We start from the raw sequence: 21,602 nt of genomic DNA on the forward strand, positions 1-21,602 counted from the left end.
TGAGTTGCAAACAGCAGAGATGCTCCTTGCAACAAAGGGTTTGACTGTGGGTTTTGACGCAACCACCCAGGAAGAGACCCACATTAACAGCGTTCATTTCACCACCACAAACAAATGTCTCTCTGCAGCAGTCGAGGAATTGGCTGGTGGGACTGCTGAGGACTATGCACAACATATTTGTGAAACAATTGACAATTTGTGTAAAACCTACACATATTTCAATCAGCAAGCAAATTATCAAGAAACCAGCAAAATATAATCGGCAACATTTCAAACACATGCTGCTATTAGAATTGTGAGTAGTGAGTGGGGTAAATATTTGAACGAGCTCTACTGCCACTTACATCCTCTTGACTCCATTGCTACATCAGTTCGCTCAGCCCTAAAAATGCAGAAACAATCCGGAGGACAATTCTTGTTTGGGAAAGACTGTCTAGCAGTAAATGCCATTCTACAGATGAGCAAGCTTCGTTATAAAAACGGAAAAGGGGACCCAAAAGGATTTGTCGCATTTTTAGATGACAGGAACATCCCCCGAGGTGTCCTCCCACGGTACCGTGGCAACAGATTGCACATACTGTTTCATATTAGTGGCAAGCTAATTGAACATTATGATGACTTTGTTGCACTGCTGAATAGCGGAACATCCTGTGGGGGGTTGAAAAGCGCCATCCTCCATGACTTCACCCAGGCTGAAGCAAAAGTAGAACTTCAGATATTGGGCTTACTTGGCAAATATCTGACTGGGCCTTGGATGAAGCGCTTCTACACTTCAAGCCAGAATCAGATCAACCATGTTGATGGCATCAAAGTGGTTAAAGGGGTGATTGCTGCTCTAAAGAAAGCCACAGAAAATCCAGAGAAATTGATATTGGCAAGGGAAGATTTCTTCGGTGAGGAGGTACATCTTGATGCCACATTGAAAAAGCTTTGGGAGCTACCAGTACATCCACAGTTCAGTTCAAAGATGAGGAGCTGTCTTCAAGCTGTCATCACTGTGTTGGAGAGGCAGTATAGTAAATACTTTGAACTTGATGTAACTGAGAAACTGAAGGAGGAGACTGCATCAGCAAGATCACACAACATTGAGGAGATAATGGGGATGTTTAGTTCATCGAAACAGAAATCTCCCAATGCCACCATGTGTTATTTGTCATGTAGGATGCGGGCCTGCAAGAATAAAACAGTCAATTACCTTGATAATCTCGAGGAGTATCGTAGGGAGGAGGTGCTCTGTAAGGCAGTGACATGGGGGAGAGTGCAGAGGAACACACGGAAGAAAAAACAGAAGGAATTGAGAGCAGAAATCATCAAGCGACAGAAAGGCAAGGAGCATGCTCGAGACACGAAAGAGAGGAAAAAACTAGGAAAAAAATTGAAAGAGACTGATTTAAACAGCATTCGCAGAGATTATCCGAATTTGGACTACTCCAAATGTGATGATCTACAGGACATTCTTAATGGGGAAGTAGTGGGCAGAAAGGCATGTCATGCGTGGTTTGAAGATCAAAAACTTGTAGTTTACAATGCCAAAATTGAAAAGTTGAGGAAAAACAACGTGTACAGAGTTGCTTATTGGTTGCAATCTGAGGAGTATGATGATGCTACTGATTATGATATGCCAATGTACCAGCTAGCAGCTGATCTTCTCCATAAAGACTTGGTCTTTTTCTAGAAATTGTAATTTATTTACCTATCCATAACGGACTTACAGCATATTATACAATAATATTAAAGTTCTGATCTTGACAATATTACATTTTTGAATTTTCAATGGAGTCTGGTTGTTTATTACTATTTCTGTCACAATGGCCAATTTTGTAATTAACTACAATTAGGTAACTAACTAATTATATGCTTTAATTTCAGGTCATCCAAGTAAGATTGTTTTATATTTGTTTCAGAATGCTTCAATCTATGATAACTGAAAATGTCATTCAGTTCTCTTAATTTTTAAGAAAGTTATGGGCTTTTGACTGTCCACGATCACAGCATTTTTGTTATGTCCATAGAAAATCAATAGGGAACAAGATGCTAATTTCCGAGTATGAAAATGGCCATAACTTTTTCAATACTTGAGATATGAAAGTGAATTAGGTGTCAAATTAAACTTCTTTTTATGCTTTATCTGATGGGATACATTGCAGACTTGATTTTTTAAATCTCAAAATTTTGTAACATTGCTACAATTTACCATGGTTTAAAAAATGGTTAACTTCCCCAACAATGATTACTTCTCTTAATTTGCAATTTAGTTTTGTGATCGATTAATTTAAACATTGACAATTTAATTCAAACATAATTACATTCATACCATATTCATGAATTATTATTTTGGTAGAATAATAACACAAAGATCACTTACCTCTCCGGTTTTGTTAGCAAGTGCAATGAGATCCCGTTTAGGGGACCATACCATGTAAAGTATCTCATTGGGAAGTTGCTTTTCTCCAACCTGTCGAAATGCTGGCATAATGTTCCTGTCAAGAACAAAACAAAATGAGTCAACACTCAAACATGAGATTAGGCACAGCCCAAAACTGTAAATGTCAAAAACATGAAGAATATTCAATAACACATTAAAATTGTGATAATGTAATTAGAGACATAGAAAATAGGTGCAGGAGTAGGCCATTCATCCCTTCGAGCCTGCACCGCCATTCAATATGATCATGGCTGATCATCCAACTCAGTATCCTATACCTGCCTTCTCTCCATACCCCCTGATCCCTTTAGCCACAAGGGCCACATCTAACTCCCTCTTAAATATAGCAATTCTTTCGTATTGACATCTTCCAAGTATGTCCACATGCCATCCATTATGAGAATAACTTCATGTTAATACTAGCGTACAACTTACAGTAGACACCAATTAACACAGATGATCACTAAATGAAATTTAAAGTGCACTGATATTCCTTGCTATTTGCCTCAAAGTACGAAATCAAAGTCATACAATGATCTGTGTAGAAAAGAACTAGTGGACAAAATGTGTCGGAAAGAACTAGCGGACAAAATGTGTCGGAAAGAACTAGTGGACAAAATGTGTATGAAAGAATTAGCGGACAAAGTGTGTAGGAAAGAACTAGCAAACTAAATGTGTAGGAAAGAACTAGCGGACAAAATGTGTATGAATGAATTAGCGGACTAAATGTGTAGGAAAGAACATTTACACCCCAGTGGTATGAACATTGACTTCTCTAACTTCAAATAGCCCTTGCTTTCCCTCTCTCTCTCCACCCCCTCCCCTTCCCAGTTCTCCCACCAGTCTTACTGTCTCCGACTACATTCTATCTCTGTCCCACCCACTCCCCTGACATCAGTCTGAGGAAGGGTGAATGGGTGGTAGACAAAAATGCTGGAGAAACTCAGTGAGTGAGGCAGCATCTATGGAGCAAAGCATATAGGCGACGTTTCAGATCGAGACCATTCGTCAGACTGATGTGAGGGTGGGGGGGGCGGGAAGAAGAAAGGAAGAGGCGGGGACAGTGGACTGAGGGAGAGCTGGGAAGCGGAGGAGAAAGAAGGGACTACCTGAAATTGGAGGTCAATGTTCATACCGCTGGGATGTAAACTGCCCAAGCGAAATATGAGGTGCTGCTCCTCCAATTTATGGTGGGCCTCACTATGGCCCTGGAGGAGGCCCAGGACAGAAAGGTCGGATTCGGAATGGGAGGGGGAGTTGAAGTGCTGAGCCACCGGGAGATCAGGTTGGTTATTCCGAATCGAGCGAGGGTGTTGGGCGAAGCTATCGCCAAGCCTACGCTTGGTCTCACCGATGTAGAGCAGCTGACACCTAGAGCAGTGGATGCAATAGATGAGGTGCAGGTGAACCTCTGCCGCACCTGGAAAGACTGCTTGGGTCCTTGAATGGAGTCAAGGGGGGAGGTAAAGTGACAAGTGTGGCATTTCCTGCAGTTGCAAGGGAAAGTGCCAGAAGAGGGGGTTGTTTGGGTGGGAAGGGACAAATTGACCAGGGAGTTACAGAGGGAGCGGTCACTGCGGAGAGCCGACAGGGGAGGAGATGGGAAGATGTGGCCAGTGGTGGGATCCCGTTGGTCGACAAAGCTGGAGAAAATCAGCGGGTGAGGCAGCATCTATGGAGCGAAGGATATAGGCGATGTTTCAGGTTGAGACCCTTCTTCAGACTGATGTCGGGAGGGGGGGGGGGGGGCGGGAAAAAGAAAGGAAGATGCGGAGACAGTAGGCTTGTGGGAGAGCTAGAAATGGGAGGGGAAGGAGAGAGAAAGCAAGGACTACCTGAAATTGGAGAAGCCAATGTTCATGCCGCTGAGGTGTAAACTGCTCAAGCAAAATATGAGGTGCTGTTCCTCCAATTTGCTGGGCCTCACTCTGGCCATGGAGGAGGCCCAGGACAGAAAGGTCGGATTCGAAATGGGAGGAGGAGTTGAAGTGCTGAGCCACCGGGAGATCAGGTTGTTATTGTGAACTGAATGGAGGTGTTGTGCGAAGTGATCGCCAAGCCTGCACTTGGTCTCACCGAGGTTGATCATACGCTGAATAATCCAACCAGATTTTTGTTTGGAAGTGGAAAGAAATAATAGAAATTGCATTCATTGCAACGTGTAAAAAGAGATGAGATACTATATTGTAATTTGCTGCATGTCATTGTGTTATACATCATGTCTTGATTGGTGAATATCTTTAGTTTGTCACTTTATTTGAAGCAGAAATAATATGTGAATGCTTCATTGACCATAATTCCGACTGGTAACTACGCATTTTATCCGAGCACATTATCGCACGTGTCATGCAAGCCGTCTTAAATGACCACCTAAACTGTCATTTGGCAACCTAAAAAGCTGCCTAGGTTGCCTGGCTGGCAACAGAGAAAAAAAGTTGTGAGAGCCCTGTCAAGTTCAAGTGAGTTTAATGCCATGTGTCCCTGTATAGGACAATGAAATTCTTGCTTTGCTTCAGCACACAGAACATAGTAAGCATTTACTACAAAACAGATAAGTGTGTCCATATACCATAATATAAATATATACACACATGCATAAATAACAAAGTGCAAATAACAGAAAATGGGTTATCAATAATCAGAGTTTTGTCCGAGCCAGGTTTAATAGCCTGATGGCTGTGGGGAAGTAGCTATTCTTGAACCTGGTTGTTGCAGTCTTCAGGCTCCTGTACCTTCTACCTGAAGGTAGCAGGGAGATGAGTGTGTGGCCAGGATGGTGTGGGTCTTTGATGATGCTGCCAGCCTTTTTGAGGCAGCGACTACGATAAATCCCCTCGATGGAAGGAAGGTCAGAGCCGATGATGGACTGGGCAGTGTTTACTACTTTTTGTAGTCTTTTCCTCTCCAGGGCGCTCAAATTGCCGAACCAAGCCACCATGCAACCGGTCAGCATGCTCTCTACTGTGCACCTGTAGAAGTTAGAGAGAGTCTTCCTTGACAAACCGACTCTCCGTAATCTTCTCAGGAAGTAGAGGCACTGATGAGCTTTCTTGATAATTGCATTAGTGTTCTCGGACCAGGAGAGATCTTCAGAGATGTGCACGCCCAGGAATTTGAAGCTCTTGACCCTTTCAACCATCGACCCATTGATATAGATGGGGCTGTGGGTCCCCCTCCTACTCCTTCCAAAGTCCACAATCAGTTCCTTGGTTTTGCTGGTGTTGAGGGCCAGGTTATTGCACTGGCATCATATGGACAGTTGCTCGATCTTTCTTCTGTACTCTGACTCATCCCCATCAGTGATACGTCCCACAACAGTGGTGTCGTCAGCAAACTTGATGATGGAGTTCGCACTGTGACTGGCTACGCAGTCATGAGTATAGAGTGAGTACAGCAGGGGGCTGAGCACGCAGCCTTGAGGTGCTCCCATGTTGATTGTTATCGAGGCTGACACATTTCCACCAATACGAACAGACTGTGGTCTGTGAATGAGGAAGTCGAGGATCCAATTGCAGAGGGATGCGCAGAGACCCAGTTCTGCGAGTTTGGTAACCAGCTTGGAGGGGATGATTGTGTTAAATGCCGAGCTGTAATCGATGAATAACAGCCTGAGTTTTTGTTGTCCAAGTGGTCCAGAGCGGAGTGGAGGACCAGCGAGATCGCATCTACCGTTGATCTGTTGTGGCGGTAAGCGAACTGCAGTGGGTCCAGGTTTTTGTCGAGGTAGGAGTTGATTTGCTTCATGATCAACCTCTCAAAGCAGTTCATCACCACCGTTAGTGCCACTGGTTGATAGTCATTGAGGCACGTCACCTTACTCTTCTTGTGCACTGGTATAATTGATGCCCTCTTAAAGCAGGTGGGGACCTCAGACCTCAGAAGTGAAAATGTCCGTAAAAACTCCAGCCAGTTGGTCCGCACAGGTTTTTAGAACACGGCCGGGTATACCATCAGGTCCAGGTGCTTTTCGGGGGTTCACCCCTCTGAAGAATTTTCTGACGTCGGCCTCTGTGACTGAGACTGAAATACCATCACAGCGAATGGGGGCTCGGGAAGGCACATCAGTATGCTCCTTATCAAAGCCCTTGGTCAACTTTCTTCTTGCCCAATATACGTATAAAATCTATTTGGATTTTTCTTAACCTTGGCCTGAGGTATCCCATGCTTTAAGTTTATTTTTGTTACTGCTAAAAATACTAAAGACTATATGTTACATTATTTAATACGAGTATCATTGCCCAAGTGTCAACAAAAGTGATTACTTATCAATTTCATTCATCATCTGTGGTGAAAGTAACACATTATGTTCGGAGACACTGGTGCCTGATTACCGTGGGAAGGTTATTTAAAACATCGTTTCTCGAGACAATTTATTTTTGCAAGACACCTTTGCTTGGAAATTTCCAAAATAACTTTTGAATAGTTCCCATCTGAAATCACAATACAGGTGCACAACCTTTTATCCGAAGATCCAAATAACGAAAAGCTCCGAATAGCAGACATTTTTTTCGGTCCTTGAAGAAAGGTCCTTGAAGACGTTCACCGAGGGCGGCCCGCAGAGGTGACAGCGGAACCTCCGGTCGGTCCTCGAAGAAAGGGGAACTAAATCCCCATTCATAAAAGAGAAGATGAGGGTATTTTGCACGGGAGGGTTAATAATTGACAATCTGCTGCTGCCTGCCCGCTGAGTTAAAAAGTTCCCACGGTAGACTCACGATACACAGTGTATCATGAGTCTTACGTGGGAACTTTTTAACTCAGCGGGCAGGCAGCAGCAGATTGTCGCTCCCTTCAGTTTCACCCCACCTACATCCCTCTGCTTCCCGGTCATGTGTGTGACCCCTTCCCTCCCCTCTCCAGCTCCCCGCCCATTGCACCGGCGCGGGGGCTTTGCACTGTCTTCACGTCGGCGATGCCAGCAGGTCAGTGCCAGTCACCGGAGACGTCAGGACCAACGGGACACCGACCCCCAGGCCCACTGCAAGCACGGAGATCCCAGAGACCCACAGCCAGCAGCAGCCCAGCCCCGCTCCAACTCCAGAGGAAAAATTCAAACTGGCCGGAGACGTCAGGACCACCAGAAGCCACTCCCCGATGAGCCGCTACGGTGACAAGTGGCAGTTCGCCCACAGCCCGAGCTACGCCCCCTCATCGGGACACCGACCCCCAGGCCCACTGCAAGCACGGAGATCCCAGATCAGCAACTCTAGCCCAGCCCCGCTCCAGCTCCAGAGGAACACGCTCCCCGTAGGGGCAGAAGTTGATGGTGTGCAAGGTACGTCTTGTTCTTGGGGTGGCGCAGCTCGGGCTGTGGGCGAACTGCCACTTGTCGCCGTAGCAGCCCATCGGGGAGTGGATTCCTCTGGAGTTGGAGGGGGAGGGGGGTATTGTGCTTTGATCGCCCCCTACTATCCCAGGGACAGGGAGACACAGCGGCTTTTGAGAATGGTGGGCAATCACTTCCAAAGTTCTGCCCACACAGTCAGTACACCTCTCCTACACTTGTCTCCCGCACTAAGATCATCTCGCAGAGAATGATCCCAGCCTAATCCTCCCTATTCTCTCCTATTCTGCAAGAAAAAACTACATTGAAGACTCAAACTCGCGATCGAGTAACTGCCGGGATCGCGGCGCAAACTCGCGACCTTGCGGATATGAGCCGAGCACTCTACCACTGAGCCAGCCGTTAAAATCTACGCTAAAAATCTTCCATTCTGAAAGCCGAAAAATTCTGAATTACGAAAAGTGTCTGGTCCCAAGGCTTTCGGATAAAAGGTTGTGCACCTGTATAACCAATTGGGCCCATATAATATAAACGGTATTACCTAATCATCAACAGCATTATATCCAATTTGCGATATGAAAACACATCTTAGTGCAGAACTACCTGTACTTTCAGAGAACCACTGTTTCAAGTATTTCTCAAAGAATCGTGGAATCCGAGGATATGGGGAGAAGACAGGAACGGGATACTGATTGGGGATGATCAGCCATGATCACATTGAATGGCGGTGCTGGCTCGAAGGGCCGAATGGCCTACTCCTGCACCTATTGTCTATTGTCTATGACTGCACAGGTCCTACTGAACAGTGACTTGGTCATACGGATACAGAACTGGCTCACCGATAGAAGCAAAGGGCTGTGGCAGAAGGACAATATTCTTGCTGAAGGTCTGTGACCAGTGGAATACCGCAGGGATCTGTGCTGGGACCTCATATATATGATACATATCATAGATATGTTTGTGATTTATATAAATGATTTGGACATGCAGGGCTCTCACTTAAATTTTTTCCCTGTTGCCAGCCGGGCAACCTTGACAGCTTTTTAGGTTGCCAAATGACAATTTAGGTGGTCATTTAAGACGGTTTGCATGACGCGTGCGATAATGTGCTTGGACGAAATGCGTAGTTACCAGTCGGAATTATGCTCAATGAAGCATTCACATATTATGTTCAAGAATGAGCTGCAGATGCTGGAAAATCGAAGGTAGACAAAAGTGCTGGAGAAATTCAGCGGGTGCGGCAGCATCCATGGAGTGAAGGAAATAGGCAACGTTTCAGGCCGAAACCCATCAGTCTGAAGAAGGGTTTCGGCCCGAAACGTTGCCTATTTCCTTCGCTCCATAGATGCTGCCGTATCCGCTGAGTTTCTCCAGCACTTTTGTCACCATTCACATATTATTTCTGCTTCAAATAACTCACAAACTAAACATATTCACCAATCAAGACATGATATATACCACAATGACATGCAGCAAAATTATAATACAATATCTCAACTCTTTTTACACATTGCAATGAATGTAATTTCTATTAGTTCTTACCACTTCCAAAGAAAAATGTGGTTGGATTATTCAGCGTATGATCAACCTGTGTCAATAAATCCTGGACCATGGTAACATATATACTTAACCATGCACACTACAGATTGATGCAAGCATGTTTTCTGTGAAGGACCGACAATTACCATGACATGGCCATAGCATGGGTCGTTATTGCTATTGGCATAGAAACACTCTGGCTTCCCACATAATTTATCCATAACAAAATATACAGGTTGAAAGGAAATTTCTTAAGGCATTTTATGATAATAGCTGTTAAAACCGCTATACCCATCTAAGAGGTTAAACATTACACTAACTGGCAAGAGATGGCCAAAGGACATAACTGCAGCAAATGTTCTTTTGGTAATATGTTTAAAGGTGTCAAAACGCCACATTATGGGACATTCAGATTAGATGTACGTGTTGTGAACAGCAACAAAGATACCCAGTTGGTAAGCACCAGATTAAATAAAAATTATTGATAAACGCTGTTTCCATCATTCCCACTTCAGAATTAACGTTAAAATTTCAACTGAAATATCTCCTGACCAAATTTGTGATGTATATGACCGACTGTAAAAGTAAAACCTGGATAAATCCAACGTATAGTTGCGAATGTTGCTCAATAAATAACTACAGTACTGTACTCCATATTAAGAGCATTGATTTGCCGTTAAAATGAATTCTGTAATAACGTGTAAACGGTAGCGGTGTCAAATGTTTTAATGTTTCACGTGTTCACAATGTAATTAATCCATCTTTATGGACTAAAACAAATAATAACATTGGGAATTAAAACACATTTGATTGCATTCCATTATCAAACATAGTCAATGTTCGCTCTGAGGATATTTCCAGCACAATAGGGTCAGGGTGTGTGTGAATCAGTGTGGGGTGGATAGATGGCGAGGGGGGGGGGGGGGGGGGGTTGAGAAGGCAATCAGTGCGGAATAGATGGATTGAGGCAGGTGAATTAGTACGTGTTGGTTGGAGTATGTAAAACTGTGAGGGGAGAGCATGGGGGAAGTCAGTGGTGTTGAATGGGGGGATCAGTACGGGACGATCAGTACAGGATGAATGGGGGTAGACAAAAATGCTGGAGAAATTCAGCGGGTGAGGCAGCATCTATGGAGCGAAGGAAATAGGCAACGTTTCGGGTCGAGACCCTTCTTCAGACTGTTCTTCTTGAATGGGGGGGGATCAGTACAGGATGGATGCGGGGGATCAGCACAGGATGCACTACAGGATGAATGAGGGGATCAGTACAGGATTAATGGGGGATCAGTAAAAGATGAAAGGGAAAATCACTACAGGATGGATGGGGGGGGATCAGTCCAGGGTAAATGGAGGGTGGGTCAGTACGGGATGAATGGGAGGATCATTGCAGTATGAATGTAGGGAGAAGTGCAGGATGGATGGGAAGGGGGGTCAGTACAGGATGAATTGGGGGACCAGTGTAGGATGGATAGGGAGGTGGCAGGAGAATCAATGCGAGGTAGGTAGGGTGATGAATAGATTGGGGGGGGGGAAGGTAGATGGGGAGGGGAGCACAGGGGATGTCAGTGAGGACTGAATAGAGGCGGGAATGGGGATCATGCGGGATGGAGAGGAGGGGTCCCAGGATAAGAGGGGTGGAGGGGCGCGTACAAGGGACAGAGAGAGGGGAAGGGGCAGAGGAGGTGGGGAGGAAGGACGGTCAGCGCTCCTCGGACAACATCACCCCGCTGCCTTGGCTGTCCACCGCCAAGTGTCGCCGCCAAAGGGGCCTATAGCTATAGGATCTTTGGTGCAGATGCTTCAGACGGCGGAAGGAGGCCTCCGGCCTCGGCGTGCGAGAGGGCTTGTTTTGAAACAGGGCGGGCAGGGTGCGGGACGAGGAGGAGATGGAGCCGCTTTCACGGCCGCGGCTGCTGCTGTGCGGGGCCCGTCATTCGCTTCGACCCTTCGTCACCACGCACCTAATATCTTTGCCCCCCACTACAGCAGTCGCCGACACAAAATGTCACGTTCCCTTTCTCCAGATATGCTAACTGACCCGCTGAGTTACTCCAGTTTTTTGTGTCTATCATCAGTATAAACCAGTATCTGTAGTGCCAAGCCGGGTAAAATGAGTCGCCATTTAGGTTGCCCGGCGGCACTTTGGGTGGTCATTGGCTCCCAGCAACCGTTAATTTCGAGCCCTGACACGGTATATAACGGAAGACTATGACTTGGTCTTCCCTCGTAGGTGGGTTGGTTAGTAAGCTTTTAGATGACACCAAGATTGCTGGGGTTGCGGACTGTGAGGAAGGCTGTCAAAGTATACAACGGAATATAAATCAGCTACAAAAAAGGGTGAGAAAATTGAGTTAAATCATTACACTTTGGGAGGCATTACACTTTGGGAGGTCGAATAAGGGGTAAGCCATTTAGAACGGAGATGAGGAAAAACTTTTTCACACAGAGAGTTGTGAATCTGTGGAATTCTCTGCCTCAGAAGGCAGTGGAGGCCAATTCACTGGATGCTTACAAGAGAGTGTTAGATAGAGCTCTTAAAGATAGCAGAGTCAAAGCATATGGGGAAAAGGCAGGAACGTGGTACTGATTGTGGATGATCAGCCATAATCACAATGCTGGCTCGAAAGGCCTACTCCTGCACCTATTGTCCATTGAATGCAAGGTGAAAATATACAATTAATAACAAGACCATCATCAGCATTGATATACAGAGGGATCTTGCAGACCAAGTCCATAACTCCCTGAAAGTAGCAACACATGTAGATAGAATGGTAAAGACCTATGTTTAGTTTACAGATACAGCATGCAACCTTCATCCCAAGTGCACATCGATCACCCGTTCACGCTAGTTCCAGGTTATCTCACTTTCTCACCAACTCCCTGCACACTAAGGGCAATTTACATAGGCCAATTAACCAACAAATCCACCCATCTTTGGGATGTGGGAGGGAACTGGAGCACCCGGGGTAAACTCGCGTGGTCAGAGGGAGAACGTGCAAACTCTGCACAGACGGCGCCGGAGTACAGGATGGAAACCATGTCTGGTGCTGTGAGGCAGCAGCTCCACCAGCAGTGCCATCCTGGTACTTGTTTTAAGTAAGTTTATTGGCCAAGTATTCACATACAAGGAATTTTCCTTGATGCTCCGCGCACAAGTAACAACATGACATACAGTGATAGTTACAAATGACTCAGAAAACACTAAACATTAATAATAATAAAACATTAATGATAAAACACCATTGATCAAGCATGTGAACCAACAGAATACCAGATCAAAGGGAGGCTACAGATTTTTGGCTGTTGAGTAGAGCAACTACTCATGGATAAAGGTCTGAAGAAGGGTTTCGGCCCGAAACGTCGCCTATTTCCTTCGCTCCATAGATGCTGCTGCACCCGCTGAGTTTCCCCAGCAATTTTGTGTACCTTCGATATTCCAGCATCTGCAGTTCCCTTTTGAACACTCATGGATAAAAACTGTTTTTATGTCTGGCTGTGGCAGCTTTGACAAACCGGAGTCGCCTTCCAGAGGGAAGTGATTCCAAGAGTTTGTGGCGAGGGTGAGAGGGGTCAGAGATGATCTTGCCTGCTCATTTCCTGGCCCTTGCAGTGTACAGTTCATCAATGGAGGGAAGGTTGCAGCCAATAATCTTCTCTGCTGATCGGATGATTCGCTGCAGCCTCCAGGTGTCGTGCTTGGTGGCTGAGCAAAACCAGACCACGATGGAGAAGGTAGCCCCTCACTTAATGGATAGGAAATTGGTTGGCAGACCAGAAGCAAAGAGTAGGAGTGAACGGGTCCTTTTCAGAATGGCAGGCAGTGGCGAGTGGAGTGCCGCAAGGCTCGCTGTTGGGGCCGCAACTGTTTACCATATATATTAATGATTTGGAAGAGGGAATTAGGAGCAACACTAGCAAGTTTGTGGATGACACAAAGCTGGGTGGCAATGTGAACTGTGAACAGGATGTTAGGAGGTTGCAGGGTGACCTGGACAGGTTGAGTGAGTGGGCAGATGTGTGGCAGATTAGATTAGATTAGATTGCCTTTATTGTCATTCAGACCGAAGTCTGAACGAAATTGCAGCAGTCATACATACAATACAATACCATAAAAAACAACAATAAACACATATTAACATCCACCACAGTGAGTCCACCCAGCATCTCCTCACTGTGATGGAGGCAAAAGTCTTAGGTCTGCAGTCTCTTCCCTCCTCTTCTCCCTCTGCGCTGCGGCGATACCCCACCGGGCGATGTTAAAACCTGTCCCGCGGCTCAATCAACGCGCCCCGGGGTGGTCGAAGCTGCCGCCCACCAGTCCTGCTGACGCAGCCGCTGGCCCGCGGCCGAACCCCGGACTCAGGCCACCACCGCCAGAACACCGTTCCAGCCACCCTCACGTGAGTATCGTGCCGTCTTCAGCCTCGGGCTGGGCCGCCCCGACATGGGCGCCGTACCTCCCTCGGGCTGGGCCGCCCCGACATGGGTGCCGTACCTCCCTCGGGCTGGGCCGCCCCGACTTGGGCGTCGCTTCTTCCCCGATCCGGGCCGCCCCGACATGGGCGCCGCTTCTCCCCCGGGCCGGGCCGCCCCGACATGGACGCCGCTCCTCCCTCGGGCTGGGCCGCCCCGACATGGGCGCCGCTCCTCCATCGGGCTGGGAACGCCGTACCTTCCCGAGCTCGGCCACTCCGACGGGAGCACCGTTCCTTCCTCGGGCCAGGCCGCCCTCCCAGAAGCGTCACAGTCCCTCACGGAAGCACTGTTCCAGCCCCGAGCCGGGCCGCCCTCACGGGAGCGAGCTCAGGGTGAGTCCTGGCGGGCTCTGCCTCCTGAGCCTCGAGGTCGCCAGCTCCGCCATTAGGCCTCAGCGCAGACGGAGGCAGAGAAGGGGAATACGACAAAAAAAGTCGCATTCCCCCGCAGGGAGAGACAGCAAGCCCCGTTTCAACCCCCCCCCCCCCCAAACACAAACTAAAAACCAAAACTAGACTAACCAAAACGAAATAAACAACACAAAAACACAAAACAAACAGGACTGCCGGTGAGCCGCTGCACTCCGAGATGCAGTATAATATAGATAAATGTGAGGTTATCCACTTTGGCGGCAAAAACAAGGGGGCAGATTATTATCTCAATGGGGTTAGGTTAGGTACGGGGAGGTGCAGCGAGACCTGGGCGTCCTTGTACACCGGTCACTGAAAGTTGGTTTACAGGTACAGCAGGCAGTGAAGAAAGCTAATGGAATGTTGGCCTTCATAACAAGATTTCAGTATAGGAGTAAAGAGGTTCTTTCTGCAGTTGTATAAGGCTCTGGTGAGACCACATCTGGAGTATTGTGTACAGTTTTTGTCTCCTAATTTGAGGAAGGACATCCATGTGATTGAGGCAGTGCAGCGTAGGTTCACGAGATTGATCCCTGGGATGGTGAGACTGTCATATGAGGAAAGATTGAAAAGACTAGGCTTGTATTCACTGGAGTTTAGAAGGATGAGGGTGATCTTATAAAAACATATAAAATTATAAAAGGACTGGACAAGCTAGATGCAGGAAAAATGTTCCCAATGTTGGGCGAGTCCAGAACCAGGGGCCAGTCTTAGAATAAAGGGGAGGTCATTTAAGACTGAGGTGAGAAAAAACTTTTTCACCCAGAGTTGTGAATTTATGGAATTCCCTGCCACAGAGGGCAGTGGAGGCCAAGTCACTGGATGGATTTAAGAGAGTTAGATAGAGCTCTAGAGGCTAGTGGAATCAAGGGATATGGGGAGAAGGCAGGCGTGCGTTATTGATAGGGGACGATCAGCCATGATCACAATGAATGGCTGTGCTAGCTCGAAGGGCCGAATGGCCTCCTCCTGCACCTATTTTCTATGTTAAGGGCCTTGGAGATGATGGTTCCCAGGAACTTAAGACTCCACAGATGTGACTGCGATTCTTGGTTCTTGGTTTCTTGGTCCTCCAAAATATTCCAAATGGAATTTAAACTGGAGGTGGTGAAGGGAGGGCTTAAGCCAGAAAGGGTTATTGAGAAGAAAGAGCTACTTTAAATTTAGTTGCATCTGGTTGGGTAACTATAGTTGGGTGGAGATTATTCCATGCTTTAATTGTGCGGGGGAAGAACAAATTGCTGTATACATCTATCTTTGTAGCTGGGATCACAAATTGGATCGAATGCCCTCGTCTGCTCCTAATTGGTTTGGGTTTGGTATAGGTCTTGTAGTCTATGTCGAGCTGACCATTTAACATTTTGTAAAAACAGGTCAAACGTTGAGCTTCACGTCTGTCTTGGAGAATTCAGAAGTTTGGTGACACTCGCTTCTCTATCATAGGTGTTAGTAACAAATCGAGCTGCCTGTCTTTGGACATGATCGATGGAAGAAATGTTTTTATTTGTGTATGGGTCCCATGCTGCAACTGCGTAGTCCAAATGAGGTCTAACGAGGGTGAAGTATAGCTTCTCCTTGACAGAAGTTGAACAATTATGAAAGTTGCACCTCAGAAAGTTTAGGACACCTGTTGCTTTCACCGTTGCATGATGAGTCTGACCATTCCAACGCAGATCATTCTGCAATTTGATGCCAAGATACTTGGTTTGTTTGGATTCTTCAAGGGTGGCACCAAGTATATTGTAAGGTGTTTCGCCTGGATTCCTCTTTCTGGTGACACGCATAGTTTCACATTTGGAAGCGTTGAACTGCATGCCCCATTGTTGTGACCACTCAACCATAGTATCAAGATCCTTTTGGAGAGCATCTTCATCATCAGCTGACTTAATTGGACAGTACTGCAAACAATCATCAGCGAAACGTCTGGTCGTACTTGCGACTTTTTCCATGGATGTCATTTATGTAAAGCAAAAATAGGTGTGGGCCAAGTACTGTGCCCTGAGGTGTACCATTCAACACTGGATGCCAATTGGAGCTCTTTCCGTTCACACACACACGCTGAAGACGTTTTGTCAGAAAACTGGAAATCCATCGTTTCGTGTTGGAACGAATACCATAGAAGTCAAGCTTCCGAAGCAGTCTCTGGTGTGGGATGACATCAAATGCTTTAGAAAAGTCCAGCACAGCTAAATCCGTGATGACGTTACTATCAAGGTGCTTGGCCAGGTTATTTGGCGTCAGGATAAGCTGAGACTCGCATGATCTATGCCTCCTAAATGCATGTTGGTTGTCAGCAAGAATGTTATGTTTGCTCACATGTCGCATCAGATTACTATCAATTAAATGCTCCAGCAATTTGCAGCAAGTACTTGTTAATGACAGGACGATAATTCGCTGGGTTGGTGGTTGAACACTTAAAGAGAGGAGTGATGTTAGCCTTCCTCCAATCCAACGGAACATCACCCGAGTCAAGCGATTGTTGGAAAATGAACTGCAAAACTGGAGCCAGTTCCTCGGCTGCGAGCTTGAGGGCTTGATTCTGTATCTGATCTGGTCCAATTGCTTTTGTGGTATTGATGTTGAGCAATAACTTCTTGACACCTTCAACCTCAATTTTAATAGCAGGCATATCAGCATACGGGCTGGGCGGTAGGACTGGAAATGATGAAGGCTCCACATCTTCCCGGATGAAAACGTGTTGAAATTAGTTTGCAAGAGCTTCTGCTTTCACCTGGTCCTCAGTGATCACAGACGTTCACTTTAAGCATAAGCGGTGTTGATGGTGAGTGGGGCGAGGGGAGGGGGAGCTCTCCTAAAGCCTGGCCGGGCATTGAGTATAAAAGAGAAGGAATGGGTGACGTTTCGTGTCCAAACATTACTCATTCCTTGTCTCCAGTGATGCTGCCTGTCCTGCTGCCTGTCCCGCTGAGTTACTGCAGTTTTTTGTCTATCTTCAAACAAGCATCTGCAGTTCCTTCCTACACATTGAGTATAAGTCAGGAAGTCATAATGCAGCTACATAGTGCTTTGGTTAGGCGTGTATCTGCATGTCTGCAGGCCTCCAATACAGGAAGGATATGCTATAGACACAGATTCTCCTTACCTTCCCCTGCAGCGCCGTTCGCTGTTCACCGTTCACCGCCCTGCGCTTTAAAAAAAAACAACCGGCGGTCGCTCGCTCACTCGCTCGCGGGCGCGTTGGTGACGTCGGCCTCACTCGCTCGCGGGCGCGTTGGTGACGTCGGCCTCGCGAGACCCTGTACCCGGGCGGTGACGTCAGACCCCGCGCGGGCGGGGCGAGGCGGCGGTTTCCGCGCCTGCGCACTCACGACGAGGGATGGCCGCTCTCTTGGCGGGTGGAGCTGGGGGCTGGGGCTGGGGGCTGGGGGCTGGGGCTGGGGGCTGGGGGCTGGGGCTGGGGCTGGGGCTGGGGCTGGGGCTGGGGCTGGGGCTGGGGCTGGGGCTGGGGCTGGGGCTGCGGAGGGAGGGAGGAGCCGGGTTCACGAGCTTGCTCCTCGTCGCCGACGTGATCGTGTCCGCTTGATCCGTCCCCTTGGTCTTCCCCCACTTGCTCAATTCCGATTTAACTCAGAGCTCAGACTGTACTGGAGTGAATCAACTGTTAAGCTCATGTCGGCACTGCCTTGAGCTGGGACCAAAGATACTAGAAAAGCTCTTTGGCTGGGACATCGAAGGGCTTTGCAAACAGCTGCCTTAAAACACTTGGAAACACCAGAGACCGCAGATCTTGCAATCTGTAAATGGAGAAACACATAAGGTCATCTTACTCACCTTCTTGATGCTGGGTCTAAATCCAAAATATTATCAATCCCCTCACACACAGAATACACACATACACATGCTGGTCGACCTGATGAGCTCCTCCAGTCGTTTTTTGTTGAGCTAATACTCTGCAATAAACCAGTTTCACAGCTCAAATTCACTCTGACAAAAGAAATAAATTGATCATTATCTAAAACATTTCCTCCATATGGTCGGTCCTCTATCCGTTCCTGTTCATCATCTGTGCCTCGGACTCCTGCCACCTGCAGAAGTTTTCAGATGACTGCAATTGTGGGCTGCATCAGTGAGTAGCAATGTTACAACATTTTGAGATTTAAAAAATCAAGTCTGTAATTTATCCCATAAAGCATTAAAGCATAAAAAGAAGTTTAATTTGACACCTAATTCACTTTCATATCTTCAGTATTAAAAAAGTTATGGCCATTTTTATACTCGGAAATTAGCATCTTGTTCCCTATTGCTTTTTCATTCTTAACACAAAAGCTTGTGAACAGTCAAAAGCCCATAACTTTCTTAAAAATTAAGAGAACTGAAATAATTTTTCAGTTATTATAGATTGAAGCATTCTGAAATAAATATGAAACAATCTTACTTAGATAACGAAATTAAAGCATATAATTAGTTAGTTACCTAATTGTAGCTAATTACTTCAATCACTAGATCTAAACATCCATCCATTTCTTAAGAATAGATTAACATTTTTAAATAGCCTAAGTGTCCAAATAACATTCACACAAGAATTCACAATATAACATAATTTTTAAATCTCATTGTCATGGGTTTATAGGCCAAATGGAAGGAATTTAATGTTTAATACCTGCAAATTAATGGCCATTTAAATCAGCTTGCGAGTAGGTTTTTTTGGAATGCGATCAATTGGAACGTTGTGGTTGCGGTGATTTAGTCCCCATATCGGCAGCAAAACCACTGCCGGTTCGTACGGGGGGGAAAAATCACTGTTTCGCAACTTAAAATGTGAATTAAATGCATCTTAAGAAACACTTTTATACATAAAAATAAACTACTTTCTTTTACCTGTAAAATCCGTCCCCGTTGTCGGCGTTGACGGCTTCAGAAGCTGATTTAAAAATCACTCCAGCGATTAACTTGTCGGGCAAATTTTTTTTAAAACACACAGAACGGCCGTAGGAACGATTCTTCAGCAAAAGCTTGCACTCCAACAAAATATAATCCAGGACCAGATCGGAGAAAACCGCATTTTAACCCCGCCCCCCCCCCCCCCCCCTCAAACGCGCCAAAATCGCGCACACGGCCAGTGGCAGAATTGCAGCGCCGCTGAAAGTAAGTATTGTAACATACCTACAGTGAGGGGAGGGAAGCTGAAAAGAGAGCTGTTGTCCACAACTTTGTTGAGTGGTATGGGTTAAATCACCTGCAGCTCAACACCATCAAGACTAAGTAGTTAGTGATGGACTTTCGGAAGAGAGGAACACCCCTGTCTGCATCAATGGTATGGATGTGCAATTTACCAGGTAGTACAAGTACCTTGGAGTGTACCTGGACAGTAAACTGGACTGGTCCAGGAACGCTGGGACCCTGTACAAGAAGGGACAGAGCCAGCTGTACTTTTTGAGAAGACTCTGCTCCTTCAACGTCTGCAGCAAGATGCTACAGATGTTCTACCAATCAGTGGTAGCCAGTGCCATCTTCTTCGCTGTCATGTGCTGGGGGCAGCAGGGTGAAGGCTGCGGACACCAATTGGATTAACAACGTAATCAGGAAGGCTGGCTCCGTCCTGGAGACAGAGTTGGATTTATATGAGGTGGTCTTGGAGTGGAGGATGCTCCTCAAACTGCGGAGCATCTTGGACAATACAGTTCACCCCTCCATGGCTGATCAACCTGAGGAGTACCTTCAGCAACATACTGGTTCCACCAAGATACTGTACAAACACCACAGGAGATCCTTCCCTGTGGCTATCAAACTGTACAAGTCCTCTGCCTTCTGTCGTGGGTTAGACTGAGTGTTAACAGGAAAGAGTATAGGAAATGTCATGTTTAAACTAACAGGGAAGGGGGATGGGAAGCCAGAGGGCCAGAAAAGGAGGACAGAAGCAAAAGGTAGAAGGGAGATAAGTAAAACAAACCTAAAAGCTTTGTGCTTTACAGGGAGGAGTATTTATAATAAGGTGGATGAATTGAATGTGCAGATAGTAGTTAAGGAATATGATATAGTTGGAATTACGGAGATGTGGCACCAGGGTTACCAAGGCTGGGAGCTAAATATGCAGGGGTATTCGATATTCAGGAAGGATATCTGGAAAGGAAGAGGAGGTGGGGTAGCATTGCTGGTTAAAGAGGAGATTAATGCAATAGCAAGGAGAGACATTAGCTTGAATGCTGTAGAATCGGTATGGGTGGAACTGCGAAATAGCCAAGGGCTGAAAATGATGTTGGAATTGTGTACAGACCACGAAGCAGCAGTAGGGAGGTTGGGAATAGCATCAAGCAGGAAATTAGGGATGCGTGTAGCAAAGGTACAGCAGTTATCATGGGTGACTTTCATCTAAACATGGATTCAGCCAACCAAATTGGTAGCAGCGCTGAGGAGGAGAATTTCCTGGAATGGATTTTTTTTAAACCAATATGTAGAAATACTGACTAGAGGGCAGGCCATCCTGGACTAGGTATTGATGAAGGATTAGTTAGCAAGCTTGTTGTGCAAGCCCCTTGGGCAACAATGACCATAATATGGTGAAATTCTGCATTAGGATGTAAAATGTACACGGTTAATTCAGAGACGAGGGTCCTGAACTTAAAGAAAGGTATGAGACGGGAATTGGCGAGGATAGACTGGCAAATTATACCTAAAGGGTTGACGGTGGAGATGCAATGGAAAAGATTTAAAGACCGCATGGATGAACAAATATTGTTCATCCCTGTCTGGGGGGGGGGGGGGGGGGGGGGGGGGGGGGGGGATGGGGGATGGGGAAAGTGGCTCAACTAAGTGGCTAAGGAGGGAAGTCAAGAATAGTGTTAAATCCAAGGAAAATGCATATAAATTGGCCAGAGATAGTGGCAAATCGGAGGACTGGGAGAAATTTAGAACTCAACAGTGAAGGGCAAAGGGGTTAATTAAGAGGGGAGAAAGAGCATGAAATAAAGCTTGTGGGGAATATATAAAACTGACTAAAAGATTCTTCAGGTATGTAAAAAGGAAAAGATTAGTGAAGACAAATGTAGATCATTTGCAATCAGATAGGTGAATTTATAATGGGAAACAAGGAAATAGCAGAACAGTTAAACAAGTACTTTGATTCTGTCATCACTAAGGAAGAGACAAACAATCTTCAGAAATACTAGGAAACTGAGGATGTAGTGGGAGAGAGGAACTGAAGGGAATTCACTTTAGTCAGGAGATGGTGTTAGGTAAACTGTTGGGACTGAAGGCAGATAAATCCCCAGGGCCTGATGGTCTGCATCCCAGAGTACTCAAGGAGGTGGCCCTAGAAATCGTGGATGCATCGTAATTTCATTTTCCAATGTTCTCTCGACTCTGGATCAGTGGACTGCCGCAAAGCACGGTGCTGGGACCCCAGTTATTTACAATATGAACGATTTAGACAAGGGAATTAAATGTGACATCTCTAAGTTTGCAGATGACACAAAGCTGGATGGCAGTGTGAGCTGCGATGAGGTTGCAA

General features: G+C 46.2%; 1 protein-coding gene and 1 long non-coding RNA gene across 4 annotated transcripts in view; one reads left to right on the forward strand and one right to left on the reverse strand.

The window, feature by feature from the left end:
• anapc4 (anaphase promoting complex subunit 4) overlaps nt 1-17,349 on the reverse strand; it is a 96,271-nt gene extending 78,922 nt beyond the window's left edge. For 2 of the 3 annotated variants that reach the window (XM_033026488.1, XM_033026473.1), the window contains exons 1-2: nt 17,238-17,349; nt 2,366-2,480 (exon numbers count right to left, since the gene is read on the reverse strand). In XM_033026488.1, coding sequence (XP_032882379.1) covers nt 2,366-2,473 — 108 coding nt within the window. In that variant the 5' untranslated portion in view covers nt 2,474-2,480; nt 17,238-17,349. Of the gene's footprint in view, nt 1-2,365; nt 2,486-17,232 lie in introns of all 3 variants that reach the window. The other variant, XM_033026482.1, reaches the window with a different exon arrangement.
• Nucleotides 300-19,944, forward strand: LOC116976660. The gene is made up of 3 exons (XR_004413014.1): nt 300-893; nt 10,140-10,145; nt 19,933-19,944. It is a non-coding gene; the product is annotated as an uncharacterized LOC116976660 (long non-coding RNA).
• The last annotated feature ends 1,658 nt before the right edge of the window (nt 19,945-21,602 follow it).

This window comes from Amblyraja radiata, chromosome 1 (assembly GCF_010909765.2).
Source record: "Amblyraja radiata isolate CabotCenter1 chromosome 1, sAmbRad1.1.pri, whole genome shotgun sequence".
Classification (NCBI taxonomy): domain Eukaryota; kingdom Metazoa; phylum Chordata; class Chondrichthyes; order Rajiformes; family Rajidae; genus Amblyraja; species Amblyraja radiata.